We start from the raw sequence: 18,127 nt of genomic DNA, 5'->3' as shown, positions 1-18,127 counted from the left end.
ACAAATACAAACTTAAGGAACTCAGCAACTCCTTAAAGCTTAATAACATTCATATCATAGCAGTCCCAGAAGAGAGGGAAAAGGAGGCAGAAGGTGTATTTGAGCAAAGTATAGCTGAAAATTTCCCTAAACTGGGAAGGAAACAGACAATAAAATCCAAGAAGTACAGAGAACTCCCATTAAATTCAGCAATGGTGGTGACCATCACCACCAAGACATATCATAGTCAAATTCACAAAATAAACAGACAAGGAAGAATCTTTAGGCAGCAAGGAAAAAAATTCTTAACCTATGAGGGAAGATGGATGAGGGTTGTAGCAGATCAATCCACAGAAACTTGGCAGGCCAGAAAACAATGACAAATATATTTAACATGCTGAATGGGAGAAATATGCAGCCAACTCCAGCAAGGCTGTCATTCAGAATAGGAGAGATAAAGTTTCCCAGAGAAACCTAGGAGTTCATGACCACTAAACCAGTCCTGCAAGAATATTGAAGGGGACTCTTTGAGTGGGGAAAAAAAGGACCCAAAGCAACAAAGACTAGAAAAGAAAGAAAACATCACCACAAACACCAACTTTACAGTTAACACAATGGCACTAAATTCCTATCAATAATTACTCCAAATGTAAAGAGACTCAATGTTCCAATCAAAAGACAAAGGGCATCAGAATGGATTAAAAAACAAGACCCATCGATATGCTACCTACAACAGACTCCTTTTAGACCTAAAGATACCTGTAGATGGAAAACAAGAGGATGAAGAAACATCTATCATACTAATACATGCCAAAAGAAAGTTGGAGTAGCCATACTTATATTAGTCAAACTAGATTTTAAACTACAAATTCTAACAAGAGATGTAAAGGGGCACTATGTCATATTTAAGTGGTGTATCCAACAAGAAGACCTAACAATTACAAATATTGATGCCCCCACCTTGGGAGCACCCAAACATATAAATCAATTAACAACAAGCGAAGAAAATCATTGATGATAATACAATAATAGTAGAAGGCTTTAATACCCCCACTTACAGCAATGGACAGATTATCTAAGCAGAAAATCAACATGGAAACAAGGCTTTGAATGATACACTGGACCAGGTGGACTTAACAGACATATTCAGAATACACCAGCAGAATACACATTCTTTTTGAGTGCACATGGAACATTCTCCAGAATAGATCACCCACTGGGTCATAAATCAGCCTTCAACAAATACAAAAAGATCAAGGTCATACCATGCATATTTTCAGACCACAACAATATGAAACTTGAAGTTAACCACAAGAAAAAAATATGGGTTTTTACGCAAATAATGACTCATGGAACACTACATCAAAAACTAATGATGTACTGTATGGTGCCTAACATAATGAAAAAAAAGAAAAAATATGGAAAGATCATAAATACATGGAGATTAAAGAACATCCTTCTGAAGAATAAACTGGTTAAACAGGAAATTAAGAAATAAAAAAAATGGAAGCAAACGAAAATGAACACATGGTAGTCTAAAACCTCTGGGATGCAGCAAAAGTGATTTTAAAGGAAGCATACTGCAATACAAATCTACATCAAGAAGCAAGAAAAGTCTCAAATGAACAACCTAACTTTATACCTCAAGGAGGGAGAAAAGGAACAGCAAAACTAAGGCCAGTAGAAGAAGGGAAATAATTAAGATCAGAACAGAAATAAATGATATAGAAACAAAAACCCAGAACAGATCAACAAAACTAAGATCTGGTTCACTGAAAGAATTAAAATTTATAAACTCCTTGCCAAACTTATTAAAAAGAAAAGAGAAAAGACCTAAATAAATAATGAATGAAAGAGGACACATCACAACTACAGAACTACAAATAATTACAAGAAGAATAATTATAAGAATATAAGAATATTATGAGGAAGAGGAGTTGGATAGCAGAGGAGTGGCAGGCTGAGATGACATCAGGTAGCAGGAGATCAGCTAGATAGTTTATCAAACCATTCCGAAGACCTACAAATCCAACAGGAGATCAAAGAGAAGAGCAGCAATTCTAGGAACAGAAAATTGACCACCTTCTGAAAAGTAGGACCTGTGGAGAAATGAATCCAAAGCAAAAAGAAGATAGACTGTGGGGAGAAGGGCCAGCTCCTGGCAATTAGCAGAGCAACGGAGCACAAAATCAGAACTTTTAAAAATCTGCTCCACTGAGGGAATCGCTCCAGAGGCTAAGCCGGGGTGAAGCCAGGGACAGCATGGTGTCAGGTCCCACAGGGTCACAGAAGGATCGGGGGTATCAGTGTCGCAGAGCTTGCAGGTATTAGAGCAGGAAAGCCAGCTACAGAGACAGAGCTGAGGAGTGAGCTCTCAACTCCGGGTTACCTTAAACTGTGATCTGTGGCACAGTTAGGCCACTGCTCTTTGAGCAGGGACCCCAAAGTGGCAGATCCCAGGAGACCCCCCAGGAACAGCAGCCAGGATCTGCTTTGGAGATTCCAGGTGGGTCTGTGTGCCAGAGACAGAGGCGCTTGATCACAGGCTGGGTGAGCTCAGAGTATGGCAGGAGACCAGGGAGACGGGAGTGATTGAGCACTTTTCTCCAAGGGCGCTCTGAGGAGTGGGGCCCTGAACTCTCGGCTCCTCTTCACTGGAGATTGGGAGGCAACCATTTTCATTCCCATCCTCCAGAACTCTATGGAAAGTGTTCAAGGAACAAAAGCTCTGATTGCAAACTGGAGCAGATTACTTAGCCTGGCCCTGGCAAGGGCGATGCAATTCTGCCTTGGGCAAAGACACCTGAGAACTACAAAAGGCCCCAACCCCAGATGAGAAAGAAATCCAGCCAAGACCAAGTTCACTTATCATGGGGAACAGCAGAATTCCAGAGGAGGAGAAAGCAAAGCATGGAATTCATGGCTTTCTCCCCATGATTCTCTAGTCTTGCAAAGTTAATTAATTTAAAAAAATTTTTTTTCTTATTCTAATTTTTTAACTTTTACTCTTTCCTCTTTAACATTTTTTAACTAGTTTATCTTAACAATACCATTCATTAAAAAATCCTTTTGAATCTTCATTATTATAGTAATATTTTATCCCTCATTGTATCTAACTTTATTTTTTGTATACACATAGGGTTTTTTCCATCTAAAAAATTTTGGGATACAACTTCTTCTAATAGATCAAAATATACCCTAAATCTAGCACAGGGCTTTGTTCTAGGCTCCAGCCTCAGCAAATTCTCTACACTTTCCTTTGTTTTCTTTTCCCAACCAACTTATCTTATCAACTCCTTTTTAAAGAATTTTTTTAAAATTTTCATTTTTATACTCATATTCCATCCCTTGATCATGTTTACCCTTATTTGTGTGTGTGTGTGTGTGTGTGTGTGTGTGAGTGTGTGTGTATTTTTTTTTCCTCTTTAAAATTTTGGGAGGTAGTTTCTTCTAAGACACCGAAAAACTCCCAAAATTAAGTGGGTGTCTCTGTTCTACTCATACTTTCAAATATATATAAGAAAATATATATATTTTCTTTTTTAAAATTTTTAAACTACTTTTTACCGCTCGTTTCCCCCCCACGATTTGAGGTCTCTTCTGATTTGGTTAATGCATATTTTCCTGAGGTCCTTGCCACCCTTTTACTATTTTATTCTCTCCTTCATATATTCTTATCTGGATAAAATGACAAGCCAGAAAAACCACAAAAGAAAGAACAAGAGGCAGTAACAAAGACTATGGACCTAATCAATATGGACACTAGTAATATGTCAGATCTAGAGTTCAGAATGATGATTCTCAAGGTGCTAGCTGGGCTCAAAAAAGGCATGGAAGATATTAGAGAAACCCTGTCTGGAGATATAAAAGACCTTTCTGGAGAAATAAAAGAACTAAGATCTAACCAACTTGAAATAAAAATAGCTATTAATGAGGTGCAATCAAAAATGGAGGCTCTCACTGCTGGGATAAACGAGGCAGAAGAGAGAATTAGTGATATAGAAGACCAAATGACAGACAATAAAGAAGCTGAGCAAAAGAGAGACAAACAACTACTGGACCACGAGGGGCAAATTCAAGAGATAAGTGATAGCATAAGACGAAACCGTATTAGAATAATTGAGATCCCAGAGGAAGAAGAAAGAGGGGGGCTGAACGTATATTGGAGATAATTATTGTAGAGAATTTCCCTCATATGGCAAAGGGAACAAGCATCAAAATCCAGGAGGCACAGAGATCCCCCATGAAGATCAATAAAAATAGGTCCACACCCCGTCATCTTATAGTAAAACTTACAAGTCTTAGTAACAAAGAGAAAATCCTGAAAGCAGCTTGGGACAAGAAGTCTGTAACATACAATGGTAGAAATATTACACTGGCAGCAGACTTATCCACAGAGACCTGGCAGGCCTGAAAGAACTGGCATGATATATTCAGAGCACTAAATGAGAAAAATATGCAGCCAAGAATACTATATCCAGTAGGATGGCATTGAAAATAGAAGGAGAGATTGAAAGCTTCCAGGACAAACAATAACTAAAAGAATTTGCCAACATCAAACCAGCCATACAGAAAATATTGAAAGGGATCCTCTAAGCGAAGAGAGGGTCTAAAAGCAGTAGAGCAGAAAGGAACAGAGAAAATATACAGTAACAGTCACCTTACAGGCAATACAATGGCACTAAATTCATATCTTTCAGGAGTTATCTTGAATGTAAATGGGCTAAATGCCCCAATCAAAACACAAAGGGTATCAGAATGGATAAAAAAACAAAACCTATCGATATGATGTCTACAAGACACTCATTTTAGACCCAATGACACCTCCAGATTTAAAGTGAGGGGGTGGAAAACAATTTACCATGCTAATGGACATCAAAAGAAAACTGGGGTGGAAACATATAAAGTAGATTTTAGGCCAAAGACTATAATAAGAGATGAGGAAGGACACTAGATCATACTCAAAGGGTCTGCCCAACAAGAAGAGCTAACAATTTTAAATATCTATGCTCCTAACATGGGAGCAGCCAACTATATAGACCAATTAATAACAAAATCAAAGAAACACGTCAACAATAATACAATAATAGTAGGGGACATTAACACCCCCCCTCACTGAAATGGACAGACCATCCAAGCAAAAGATCAACAAGGAAATAAAGGCTTAAATGACACACTGGACCAGATGGACATCACAGACATATTCAGAACATTCCATCCCAAAGCAACAGCATACACATTCTTCTCCAGTGCACATGGAACATTCTCCAGAATAGATCACATCCTGGGTCACAAATCAAGTCTCAACCAGGACCAAAAGACTGGGATCATTCCCTCCATATTTTCAGACCACAATGCTCTGAAGCTAGAACTCAATCACAAGAGGAAATATGGAAAGAACCCAAATACATGGAGACTAAACAGCATCCTTCTAAAAAATGAATGGGTCAACCAGGAAATTAAAGAGAATCTGAAAAAATTCATGGACAGAAATGATAATGAAAACACAATGGTTCAAAATCTGTGGGACACAGCAAAGGCAGTCCTGAGAGGAAAATATATAGGGATACAAGCCTTTCTCAAGAAACAAGAAAGGTCTCAAATACACAACCTAACCCTACACCTAAAGGAGTTGGAGAAAGAACTGCAAAGAAAGCCTAAACCCAGCAGGAGAAGAGAAATTATAAAGATCAGAGCAGAAATCAATGAAATAGAAACCAAAAAAAAAAAAAAACACAATAGAACAAATCAACAAAACTAGGAGCTTGTTCTTTGAATGGATTAATAAGATTGATAAACCCCTGGCCAGACTTCTCAAAAAGAAAAGAGAAAGGACCCAAATAAATAAAACCATGAATGAAAGAGGAGAGATCACAACCAACACCACAGAAATACAAACAGTTATAAGAACATATTATGAGCAACTATACGCTAGCAAATTTGACAATCTGGAAGAAATGGATGCATTCCTAGAGACCTATAAACTACCAAAACCGAACCAGGAAGAAACAGAAAACTTGAACAGACCCATAACCAGTAAGGAGATTGAAGCAGTCATCAAAAATCTCCCAATAAACAAGAGCCCAGGGCCAGGCGGCTTCCCAGGGGAATTCTACCAAACATTTAAAGAATTAACAGTTATTCTCCTGAAACTGTTCCAAAAACTAGAAATGGAAGGAAAACTGCCAGACTCATTTTATGAGGCCAGCATCACCTTGACCCCAAAACCAGACAAAGACCCCATCAAAAAGGAGAATTACAGACGAATATCCTTGATGAAGACAGATGCGAAAATTCTCACCAAAATGCTAGCCAATAGGATCCAACAGTACATTAAAAGGATTATTCACCACGACCAAGTGGGATTTTTTCCAAGGCTGCAAGGTTGGTTCAACATCCGCAAATCAATGTGATACAACACATTAATAAAAGAAAGAACAAGAACCATATGATACTCTCAATAGATGCTGAAAAACCATTTCACAAAGTACACCATCCTTTCTTCATCAAAACTCTTCAAAGTGTAGAGATAGAGGGTATGTACCTCAATATCATCAAAGCCATTTATGAAAAACCCACTGCGAATATCATATTCAATGGAGAAAAACTGAAAGCTTTTCCACTAAGGTCAGGAACATGGGAGGGATGTCCATTATTACCACTGCTATTCAACATAGTACTAGAAGTCCTAGCCTCAGTAATCAGGCAACAAAAGAAATTAAAGATATCCAAATCGGCAAAGAAGAAGTCAAACTCTCACTCTTTGCAGATGATAGGATACTTTTTGTGGAAAACCCAAAAGACTCCACTCCAAATGTACTAGAACTTGTATAGGAAATCAGTAAAATGTCAGGATATAATTCCGGACTTCAAGCTCTATTACAAAGCTGTCATCCTCAAGACAGCATGGTACTGGCACAAAAACAGACACATAGATCAATGGAACAGAATAGAGAGCCCAGAAATAGACCCTCACCTCTATGGTCAACTAATCTTCGACAAAGCAGGAAAGAATGTCTAATGGAAAAAAGCCTCTTCAACAAATGGTGTTGGGAAAATTGGACAACCACATGCAGAAAATCGAAACTGGACCATTTCAAAAATAGACTCAAAATGGACGAAGGACCTCAATGTGAGAAAGGAATCCATCAAAATCCTTGGGGGGAACACAGACAGCAACCTCTTCGACCTCAGCCACAGCAACATCTTCCTAGGAACATCACCAAAGGCAAGGGAAGCAAGGGCAAAAATGAACTATTGGGATTTTATCAAGAACAAAAGCTTTTGCACAGCAAAGGAAACAGTTAACAAAACCAAAAGACAACTGACAGAATGGGAGAAGATATTTGCAAACGACATATCAGATAAAGAACTAGTATCCAAAATCTATAAAGAACTTAGCAAACTCAACACCCAAAAAACAAATAATCCAATCAAGAAATGGGCAGAGGACATGAACAGACATTTCTGCAAAGAAGACATCCAGATGGCCAACAGACACATGAAAAAGTGCTCCATATCACTCGGCATCAGGGAAATACAAATCAAAACCACAGTGAGGGCGCCTGGGTGGCTCAGTGGGTTGAGCCGCTGCCTTCGGCTCAGTTCATGATCTCAGGGTCCTGGGATCGAGTCCCGCATCGGGCTCTCTGCTCAGCAGGGAGCCTGCTTCCTCCTCTCTCTCTGCCTGCCTCTCTGCCTACTTGTGACCTCTCTCTGTCAAATAAAATAAAAAATCTTAAAAAAAAAAACAAAAACCACAGTGAGATATCACTTCACACCAGTCAGAATGGCTAAAATCAACAATGGCTAAAATCAAAATGACAGATGCTGGCGAGGATGCGAAGAAAGGGGAACCCTCATACACTGTTGGTGGGAATGCAAACTGGTGCAACCACTCTGGAAAACAGCATGGAGGTTCCTCAAAATGTTGAAAATAGAACTGCCCTATGACCCAGCAATTGAACTACTGGGTATTTACCCTAAAGATACAAACATAGTGATCCAAAGGGGCACGTGCACCCGAATGTTTATAGCAGCAATGTCCACAATAGCCAACTATGGAAAGAACCTAGATGTCCATCAACAGATGAATGGATCAAGAAGATGTGGTATATATACACAATGGAATACTATGCAGCCATCAAAAGAAAAGAAATCTTACCATTTGCGACAACATGGATGGAACTAGAGCGTATCATGCTTAGCGAAATAAGTCAAGCGGAGAAAGACAACTATCATATGATCTCCCTGATATAAGGAAGTGGTGATGCAACATGGGGGCTTAAGTGGGTAGGAGAAGAATAAATGAAACAAGATGGGATTGGAAGGGAGACAAACCATAAGTGACTCTTAATCTCACAAAACAAACTGAGGGTTGCTGGGGGGAGGAAGGTTGGGAGAAGGGGAGTGGGGTTATGGACATTGGGAGGGTATGTGCTTTGATGAGTGCTGTTAAGTGTGTAAACCTGGCGATTCACAGACCTGTACCCCTGGGGATAAAAATATATTATATGTTTATAAAAAATTAAAAATTAAAAAAAAAGTCAGATATAAAATCAATGGGAAGATATCAGTTGCATTTCTCTACACCAACAACAAGACAGAAGAAAGAGAAATTAAGGAGTCAATCCCATTTACAATTGCACCTAAAACCATAAGATACCTAGGAATAAACCCAACCAAAGAGGCTAAGAATCTGAGCTCAGAAAACTAAGAGTACTCATGAAAGAGACTGAGGAAGACACAAAGAAATGGAAAAATGTTCCATGCTCATGGATTGGAAGAACAATGTGAAAATGTCTGGGCTACCTAAAGCAATCTACATGTTTAATGCAATCCCTATCAAAATGCCATCCATTTTTTTTCAAAGAAATGGAACAAATAATCCTATAATTTATATGGTACCAGAAAAGGCCTCAAATAGCCAGAGGAAAGTTGAAAAAGAAAGCCAAAGTTGGTGGCATCACAATTCCAGACTTCAAGCTCTATGACAAAGCTGTCATCCTCAAGATAGTATGGTACTGGCACAAAACAGACATATAGATCAATGGAACAGAATAGAAATCCCAGAAATAGATGCTCAACTCTATGGCCAACTAATCTTCGACAAAGCAGGAAGGAATGTCCAATGGAAAAAATAAAGCCTCTTCAATAAATGGTGTTGGGAAAATTGGACAGCCACATGCAGAAAAATGAAACTGGACCATTTCCTTACACCACACACAAAACCAGAATCAAAATGGATGAAGGACCTCAATGTGAGAAAGGAATCCATCAAAATCCTTGAGGAGAACACAGGCAGCAACCTCTTTGATATCAGCCACAGCAACGTCTTCCTAGGAACATTGCCAAAGGCAAGGGAAGCAAGGGCAAAAATGAACTATTGGGACTTCATCAAGATCAAAAGCTTTTGCACAGCAAGGAGACAGTTAACAAAACCAAAAGACAACTGACAGTTGTACCCTAATGTTTATATCAGCAATGGCCACAGTCGCCAAACTGTGGAAAGAACCAAGATGCCCTTAACGGACGAATGGATAAGGAAGATGTGGTCCATATACACTATGGAGTATTATGCCTCCATCAGAAAGGATGAATACCCAACTTTTGTAGCAACATGGACGGGACTGGAAGAGATTATGCTGAGTGAAATAAGTCAAGCAGAGAGAGTGAATTATCATATGGTTTCACTTATTTGTGGAGCATAACAAATAGCATGGAGGACAAGGGGAGTTAGAGAGGAGAAGGGAGTTGGGGGAAATTGGAAGGTGAGGCGAACCATGAGAGACTATGGACTCTGAAAAACAATCTGAGGGTTTGAAGTGACGGGGGTGGGAGGTTGGGGGAAAGAGGTGGTGGGTATTAGAGAGGTCATGGATTTTATGAAGCACTGGGTGTGGTCCAAAAACAAGGAATACTGTTATGCTGAAAATAAAAATAAATAAATAAAAATTAAAAAAAAGACAACTGACAGAATGGGAGAAGATATTTGCAAACAACATATCAGATAAAGGGCTAGTATCCAAAATCTATGAATAACTTATCAAACGCAACACCCAAAGAACAAATAATCCAATCAAAAAATGGGCAGAAGACATGAACAGATATTTCTGCAAAGAAGATGTCCAGATGGCCAACAGACACATGAAAAAGTGCTCCACATCACTTGGCATCAGGGAAATAGAAATCAAAACCACAATGAGATACCACCTCACACCAGTCAGAATGGTTAAAATGAACAAGTCAAGAAATACCAGATGCTGGCAAGGATGCAGAGAAAGGCAGTTGGTGGGAATGCAAGCTGGTGCAACCACTTTGGAAGACAGCATGGAGGTTCCTCAAAAAGTTGAAAATAGAGCTACCCTATGACCCAGGAATCGCTCCACTGGGTATTTACCTAAAGATACAAATGCACTGATACAAAGGGGCACGTGTACCCGAATGTTTATAGCAGCAAAGTCCACAATAGCCAAACTATGGAATGAACCTAAATGTCCATCAACAGATGAACAGATAAAGAAGATATGGTGTATATATACAATGGAATACTATGCAGCCATCAAAAGAAGTGAAATCTTGCCTTTTGTGATGATGTGGATGGAACTAGAGGGTATTATGCTGATTGAAATAAGTCAATCAGAGAAAGACAATTATCATATGATCTCCCTAATATGAGGAATTTGAGAGGCAACGTGGGGGGTTTGGGGATAGGGAAGGAAAAAATGAAACAAGATGGGATCAGGAGGGAGACAAGCCATAAGAGACTCTTAATGGCACAAAAAAAACTGAGGGTTGCTGGGGGGAGGGGGATAGGGAGAAGGTGGTTGGGTTATAGACACTGGGGAAGGTATCTGCTATAGTGAGTGCTGTAAAGTGCGTAAACCTGGTGATTCACTGACCTTTACCCCTGGGGCTAATAATACATTATATGTTAATATAATAAAAACAATATAACAATATTATGTAAAATCATATGCCAAAAAACTGGGAATTCTAGAAGAAATGGATAAATTCATCTAAACATATAAATGACCAATACTAAAACAGGAAGAAATTAAAAATTTGAATAGACCCATACCAGAAAAGAAATTAAATCAGTAATAAAAATTCTCCTAACAAAGCCAAGTCCAGGACCATATGGTTTCACAGGGGAATTCTATCAGACATTTAAAGGAGAGTTGATACCTATTCTTCTCAAAGTGTTCCAAAACACAGAAATGGAAGGAAATCTTCCAAACTTCTTCCACGAATCCAGCATTACCTTGATTCTAAAACCAAAGATCCCATTAAACAGGAGAATTCAGGCCAATATCCCTGATGAACAGGGATGCAGTAATTCTCAACAAGATACCAGCAAACTGAATCCAACATTACATTAAAATAATTATTCACCACAATCAAGTGGTATTTATTCCTGGGCTACAGGCATGGTTCAATATTTGTAAATCAATGTGATACACCACATAAAAGAATGGATAAGAACCACATGATTCTCTCAATAGAGGCAGCAAAAGCATTTGACAAAATATAGCATATTTTCTTGATGAAAACCCTCAACAAAGGATAGGTGGAACATACCTCAACATCATAAAGGCCATATACAAAGGAACCACAGCTAATATCACCCTCAATGGGAAAAAACTGAGAGCTTTTCCTCTACTGTCAGGAAAAAGACAGGGATGTCCACTCTCACCATTACTACTTAACATAGTACTGGAAGTCTCAGCCTCAGGAATAAGACAACAAAAACAAATAAAATGCATCCAGGCTTGCCACCCAGATATGTCCATTAAGCATCTGTCTTTGACTCAGGTCATGATCCCAGGGTCCTGGGATTGAGCCCCATGTCCTGTTCCCTGCTCATTGGGGAGCCTCTTTCTCCCTCTCCCTCTGCCCATCCCCTCCTCTTGTGTTCTGTTTCTAATTCTGCTCTCTCTAATAAATAAAAATTTATTAAAAAAAAGAAAAATTAAAGAGGGCACATATTGCATGGAGCACTGGGTGTAGTACATAAACAATGAATCCTGGAACACTGTAAAAAAAAGGCATCCAAATTGGCAAGGAGTAGTCAAACTTTCACAATTTGCAGACATGATCCTCTATGTAGAAAACCTTGAAAGACCACCAAAAAATTGCTAAAACTAATATATGAATTCAGCAAAGTAACAGGATATAAAATCACTGTGCAGAAATCTGTTTCATTTCCAAACACCAATAATGAAGCAGCAGAAAAAGAAATCAATGAATCGATCTCATTTACAATTGCACCAACCCATAAGATACCTAGGAATAACCCTAACCAAAGAAGTAAAAGATCTGTACTTTGAAAACTATAGAACACTTATGGAAGAAACTGAAGCTGACACAAAGAAATAGGAAAAATATTTCATGCTCATGGATTGAAAGAGTAAATATAGTTAAAATGTTTATGCTATCCATAGCATTCTACAGAATACCAACACAGAATACCACCAGAAATTTTCAGAGCTAGAACAAACAGTCCTAAAATTTGTATGGAACCACAAGAGACCCCCAATAGCCAAAGCAATCCTGAAAACGAAAACCAAAGCCTGAGGTATCACGAGTCCAAACTTCAAACTTTATTATAAAGCTGTAGTCATCAAGACAGTACGGTACTGGCACAAAAACAGACAGGTAGGTCAATATAAGAGAACAGAAAACCCAGAATTGGACCCACATATTTATGTCCAACTAATCTTTGACAAAGCAGGAAAGTATATCCAATGGAAAAAAGACAGTCTCTTCAACAAATGGTGTTGGGAAAACTGGACACCCATATGCTGAAGAATGAAAGAGGCCCACTTTCTTACACCATACACAAGAATAAATTCAAAATGGATGAAAGGCCTAAGTGTTAGACGGGAAACCATCAAAATTCTAGAGCACTACAAAGGCAGCAATCTCTATGACCTTAGCCACAGCAAATTCTTAACTAGATACATCTCTTGTGGCAAGGGAACAAAAGCAAAAATGAACTACTGGGACTTCATCAAGATAAAAGCTGCACAGTGAAGGAAATGATCAACAAACCTAAAAGGCAGCCTACAGAATGGGAGAAGATATTTGTAAATGACATCTGATAAAGGGTTAGTATCTAAAATCTATAAAGAACTTTTCAAACTCAACACTCCAAAAATAAATAATCCAGTTAAGAAATGGGCAGAGACATTAACAAGTATTTTTCCAAAGAAGACATCCAGATGGCTAACAGGAGCATGAAAAGAGGCTCAATATCACTCATCATCAGGAAAATACAAATCAAAACCGTGATGAGATATAACCTCATGCCTGTTAGAATGGGTAAAATTAACAACATAGGAAACAACAGATTTTGGCGAGGATGCAGAGAAGGGGGAAACCTCTTACTCTGCTGGTGGGAATGAAAACTGCTGCAGCCACTCTGGAAAACAGTACGGATGTTCCTCACAAAGCTATAAGTAGAACTACCTTAGGATCCAGCAATTGCACTGTTATTTACCCAAAGGATTAAAAAAATACAGATTTGAGTACATGCACTCTGATGTTTACAGCAGCATTATCAACAACAGTCAAACTATGGAGAGTACCCAAATTTCCACTGACTGATGAATGGATAATAAGATATGGTATATATTTATAATGGAATATTACTCAGCCATAAAAAGAATGAAATCTTGCCATTTGCAACAACATGGATGGAGCTAGAGTGTATTATGCTAAGTGAAATAAGTCAGTTAGAGAAAGACAAATATACGATTTCAGTCATATGTGGAATTTAAGAAACCAAACATATGAACATAGGGGAAAGGGAAAACTTGAGTGAGGCAAGCAAACTATAAGAGACCCTTAACTGTAGAGAACAAACTGACAGTTGATGGCAGGGGATAGGATAAATGCGTGATGATAAGTATTAAGGAAGGTACTTGTTATGATGACCACTGGGTGTCGTTATATCTAAGTGATGAATCACTAAATTCTAAATTCTACTTCCCAAACCAGTATTATATTAATTAGAATTTAAATGAAATTTGCACTCCTGGGTATTTACCCCAAAGACACAGATGTCGTGAAAAGAAGGGCCATCTGTACCCCAATGTTTATAGCAGCAATGGCCACAGTCGCCAAACTATGGAAAGAAACAAGATGCCCTTCAATGGACGAATGGATAAGGAAGATGTGGTCCATATACACTATGGAGTATTATGCCTCCATCAGAAAGGATGAATACCCAACTTTTGTAGCAATATGGACGGGACTGGAAGAGATTATGCTGAGTGAAATAAGTCAAGCAGAGAGAGTGAATTATATGGTTTCACTTATTTGTGGAGCATAACAAATAGCATGGAGGACAAGGGGTGTTAGAGAGGAGTAGGGAATTTGGGTAAATTGGAAGGGGAGGTGAATCATGAGAGACTATGGACTCTGAAAAACAATCTGAGGGGTTTGAAGTGGCGGGGGGGTGGGAGGTTGGGGTACCAGGTGGTGGGTATTATAGAGGGCACGGCTTGCATGGAGCACTGGGTGTGGTGAAAAAATAATGAATACTGTTTTTCTGAAAATAAATAAATTGAAAAAAAAAGAATTTAAATGAAATTTGAAAAAAAGGAGGATGTAAGCATAAAGAGTCAAACCTAGAGTTTAAGACTAAGATTTCCTGTTATATTTTCAATCAGCAACTAATCATTTAGATTACATACTTCATTAGGTGAGACAACGTGCTTAACTTGAACAGCATAGAGTTCTTCTGGGGGAGGCAGAGATGAAGGCAAATATGGTGGTAAAATAGGAGTCTCTGTTTCAGACAAAAGCAATTCCTAAAGCACCACAAATAAATTCAAATTTCAGAATGACTATTACAGAAATCTAGTACATTATTAAAATTTGATAAAATTCATTACGTTGCCAATGTATTTTCAATTAGCAGAAAGCAAACTCTCTTAGATAATGGATACCACAAAATGATTGTTTTAGTAGGACCAAAATGTGAGTAAAGACCTTTAACACCCTTTTGTTCCCTCAATAAAAAAAATTTGTGTTAAAACACTCATATAAATACATGTTTATGTATATATATTTACCTATACACATAAAACTCCAGAAGAATGGTTAACAAACAGCTAACAGTAATTGCCACTCAATTATTTGAGGTATGGAAAGGGGTACATTTTTTAATTCAAATTTCTATAGTATTTCATTTATTTTTAGAGTAAGTACATATTTTACAGTAAAGACTAAAGTAGTATGGGGCATCTCGGTGGCTCAGCTGGTTAGGCAAACATCTTCAGCTTGGGTTATGATCCCATGGGACCAAGTGCCACACTGGATTCCTTGCTCCCACAAGAGCCTGCTTCCTCCTCTCCCTCAGTCTGTGTCTCCTTTTCCCTCTGCCTGCCACTATCCCTGCTTGTGCTCTGTCCAAATAAATAAATAAATAAATAAATAAATAAAGTCTTTTTTTTTTAAAAAAAAAAACCTAAAATAATATATGAAATGCCAAAAGAAGATTTAAGTTAAAATCATCAAAAAAAGTGTGCTCTCTTTAAACTCTGAAAAAAAAAATAAAAAGCTAGGTGATTCCCAAGAGGAACCTGGCAGTCAGCAGTTGTTAAAAACAAAAATATAAAAATGTAGGTGGTGTTCAAGAAAGTTTAAAGAGTTTTAAATGTGGTAATTAGCATAAAAAGTAAAATGATCACATTCAAACTAAATTAGTTTATTACTATTTATATTTCCAAACTGGTGACAAAACAGAACGAAACCTATCTGAACCACTTAGTAGCATTCAGTGAACACTGATTACTGACTGCTATATTACTGATTTGTTACAAAGCACTTTATACTACATTTGTTATTTTTATAATCACAGAAATAAAATTCTACTTATAAATAATTGGAACTTTCATTAAAACTCTTACTTCCTCAGGACAAGGGGTGTTAGAGAGGAGAAGGGAGTTGGGGTAAATTGGAAGGGGAGGTGAATCATGAGAGACTATGGACTCTGAAAAACAATCTGAGGGGTTTGAAGTGGCGGGGGGGGTGGGAGGTTGGGGTACCAGGTGGTGGGTATTATAGAGGGCACGGCTTGCATGGAGCACTGGGTGTGGTGAAAAAATAATGAATAATGTTTTTCTGAAAATAAATAAATTGGAAAAAATAAAAAAATAAACAAAACAAAACAAAACACCTCTTACTTCCTGCATCAAAAAGCACAAGTGGAAAAAAGAAAGCATATATACTAGACTTCACCAAGATTAAAAACTGGTGGTGGCTCAGTTGGTTTTAAGTGTCTGCCTTTAGCTCAGGTCATGATCTCAGGGTCCTATTCAGTCAGGAGTCCACTTCTCCCTCTCTCTTTGCGTCTCTGCCCCATTTGTGCTCACTCTTTCTATTTCTCTAGTAAATAAATAAAATCTTAAAAAAAACACTTAGAACTTTGGTGTTTTAAAGGATACTAATAACAAAGTGTAAAGATAACTCATAGAATGGAAGGAAATATCTGCAAATCATGTATCTGATAAGGGACTTATGTATAGAATATGTAAAGAACTCTCACAGTTCCACAAAATCAACCCAACTAAAAACGGGCAGAGGAATTCTTTTCATTATTTTCTACTTTTATTTTCCATTTTTTCTGGTTTTATTGAGATATAATTCACACATAACATTGTATTAGTGCAAGGTATACAACATAATGATTTTAGTATATGTATATAAGTGTAAAATGAACACCACAAGTTTAGCTAACATCAATCATTTTCTGGTGAAAACATTTTCTGATGAAAACATTAAAGATTTACTCTCTTAGCAACTTTCAAATATACAATACAGTGTTAACTATAGTCATCATGTTGTATATTATATCCCCAGGACTTTGGAAGTTTGTATCTTTTGATTGCCTTCACCCATTTCCATTTCCCCCATACCCTCATCCCTGGCAACCACCAATATTTTCTCTGTATTTGAGTTCAGTTTTTAAGATTCCACATATTAGTGAGATCATATAGTATTTGACTGACTTCACTTTGCATAATACTTTCAAGGTCCATCCATGTTGTCACAAAAGGCAGGACTTCCTTTTTATGGCTGAAAAGAACACTATTTCATTGTGTAAAGAATGTGTATAACAAACTGTGGGTTGCTGGGGGGAGGGGGGTTGGGAGAAGGGGGGTAGGGTTATGGACATTGGGGAGGGTATGTGCTTTTGGGTAAATTGGAAGGGGAGGTGAACCATGAGAGACTATGGACTCTGAAAAACAATCTGAGGGGTTTGAAGTGGCGGGGGGGGGGTGGGAGGTTGGGGTACCAGGTGGTGGGTATTATAGAGGGCACGGCTTGCATGGAGCACTGGGTGTGGTGAAAAAATAATGAATACTGTTTTTCTGAAAATAAATAAATGGGGAAAAAAAAGAATGTGTATAACATATACCCACACCCCACATCTTTATCCATTCATCTACTGAAGGACACAGGCTGTTTCCATGTCTTGCTATTGTAAGTAATGCTGCAATGGACATATGGGTGCAGTTACTTCTTTAAGATAGTGATTTTGTTTCCTTTGGATATATACCTAGAAGTGAAATTGAGAAGGGTAATTCTAATTTTAATTCTTTGAGGAACCTCCATATTGTTTTCCATAATGCTTGTACCAGTTTATATTACCTCTACTGGTACACAAAGGTTCCCTTTTCTCCATGTTCTTGCCAGCACTTCTTATCTCTTGTCTTTTTGATGATGGTCATTCTAATATATGTAAAGTGATACCACACTGTGGTTTTAAATTTCATTTCCCTGATGACTGATGATGCTGAGCACCTTTTCATGTACCTGTTGGCTATCTGTATGTTTTCTTCGAAAAAATGTCTATTTAGTTCTTCTGCCCACTTTTTAATCAGATTGTTTATTTTTTACTATTGAGTTGTATAAGTTATATATATATATATATTCTTTATATATTTTGGATAGTAATGCCTTATCAGATATATGATTTGCAAATATTTTCTCCCATCTGTAGGCCACCTTTTTATTTTGTTGTGCAAAAGCTTCTTGGTTAAAATTTTGTTTCTGTTGGCTTTGCTTTTGGTGTCAAATCCTGGGCAAAGTACTTGAACAGAGATTTCTCCAAAGAAAATATATAAATGGCCAAAGA

At 37.9% G+C, this 18,127-nt stretch overlaps 1 protein-coding gene across 3 annotated transcripts in view; it reads right to left on the bottom strand.

Moving 5' to 3' along the window:
* Positions 1–18,127, bottom strand: part of RNF17 (ring finger protein 17) — a 181,277-nt gene that overhangs the window by 13,589 nt on the left and 149,561 nt on the right. For all 3 annotated transcript variants that reach the window (XM_044249365.1, XM_044249366.1, XM_044249364.1), the window contains exon 31: positions 14,679–14,795. In XM_044249365.1, the coding sequence (XP_044105300.1) occupies positions 14,679–14,795 (117 nt within the window). The remainder of the gene's footprint in view (positions 1–14,678; positions 14,796–18,127) is intronic.

The sequence above is a fragment of the Neovison vison genome, chromosome 5 (genome assembly GCF_020171115.1).
Source record: "Neovison vison isolate M4711 chromosome 5, ASM_NN_V1, whole genome shotgun sequence".
Classification (NCBI taxonomy): Eukaryota; Metazoa; Chordata; class Mammalia; order Carnivora; family Mustelidae; genus Neogale; species Neogale vison.
Note: the sequence above shows the minus strand (reverse complement) of the source record. Positions and strands in the feature narration are given on the sequence as shown.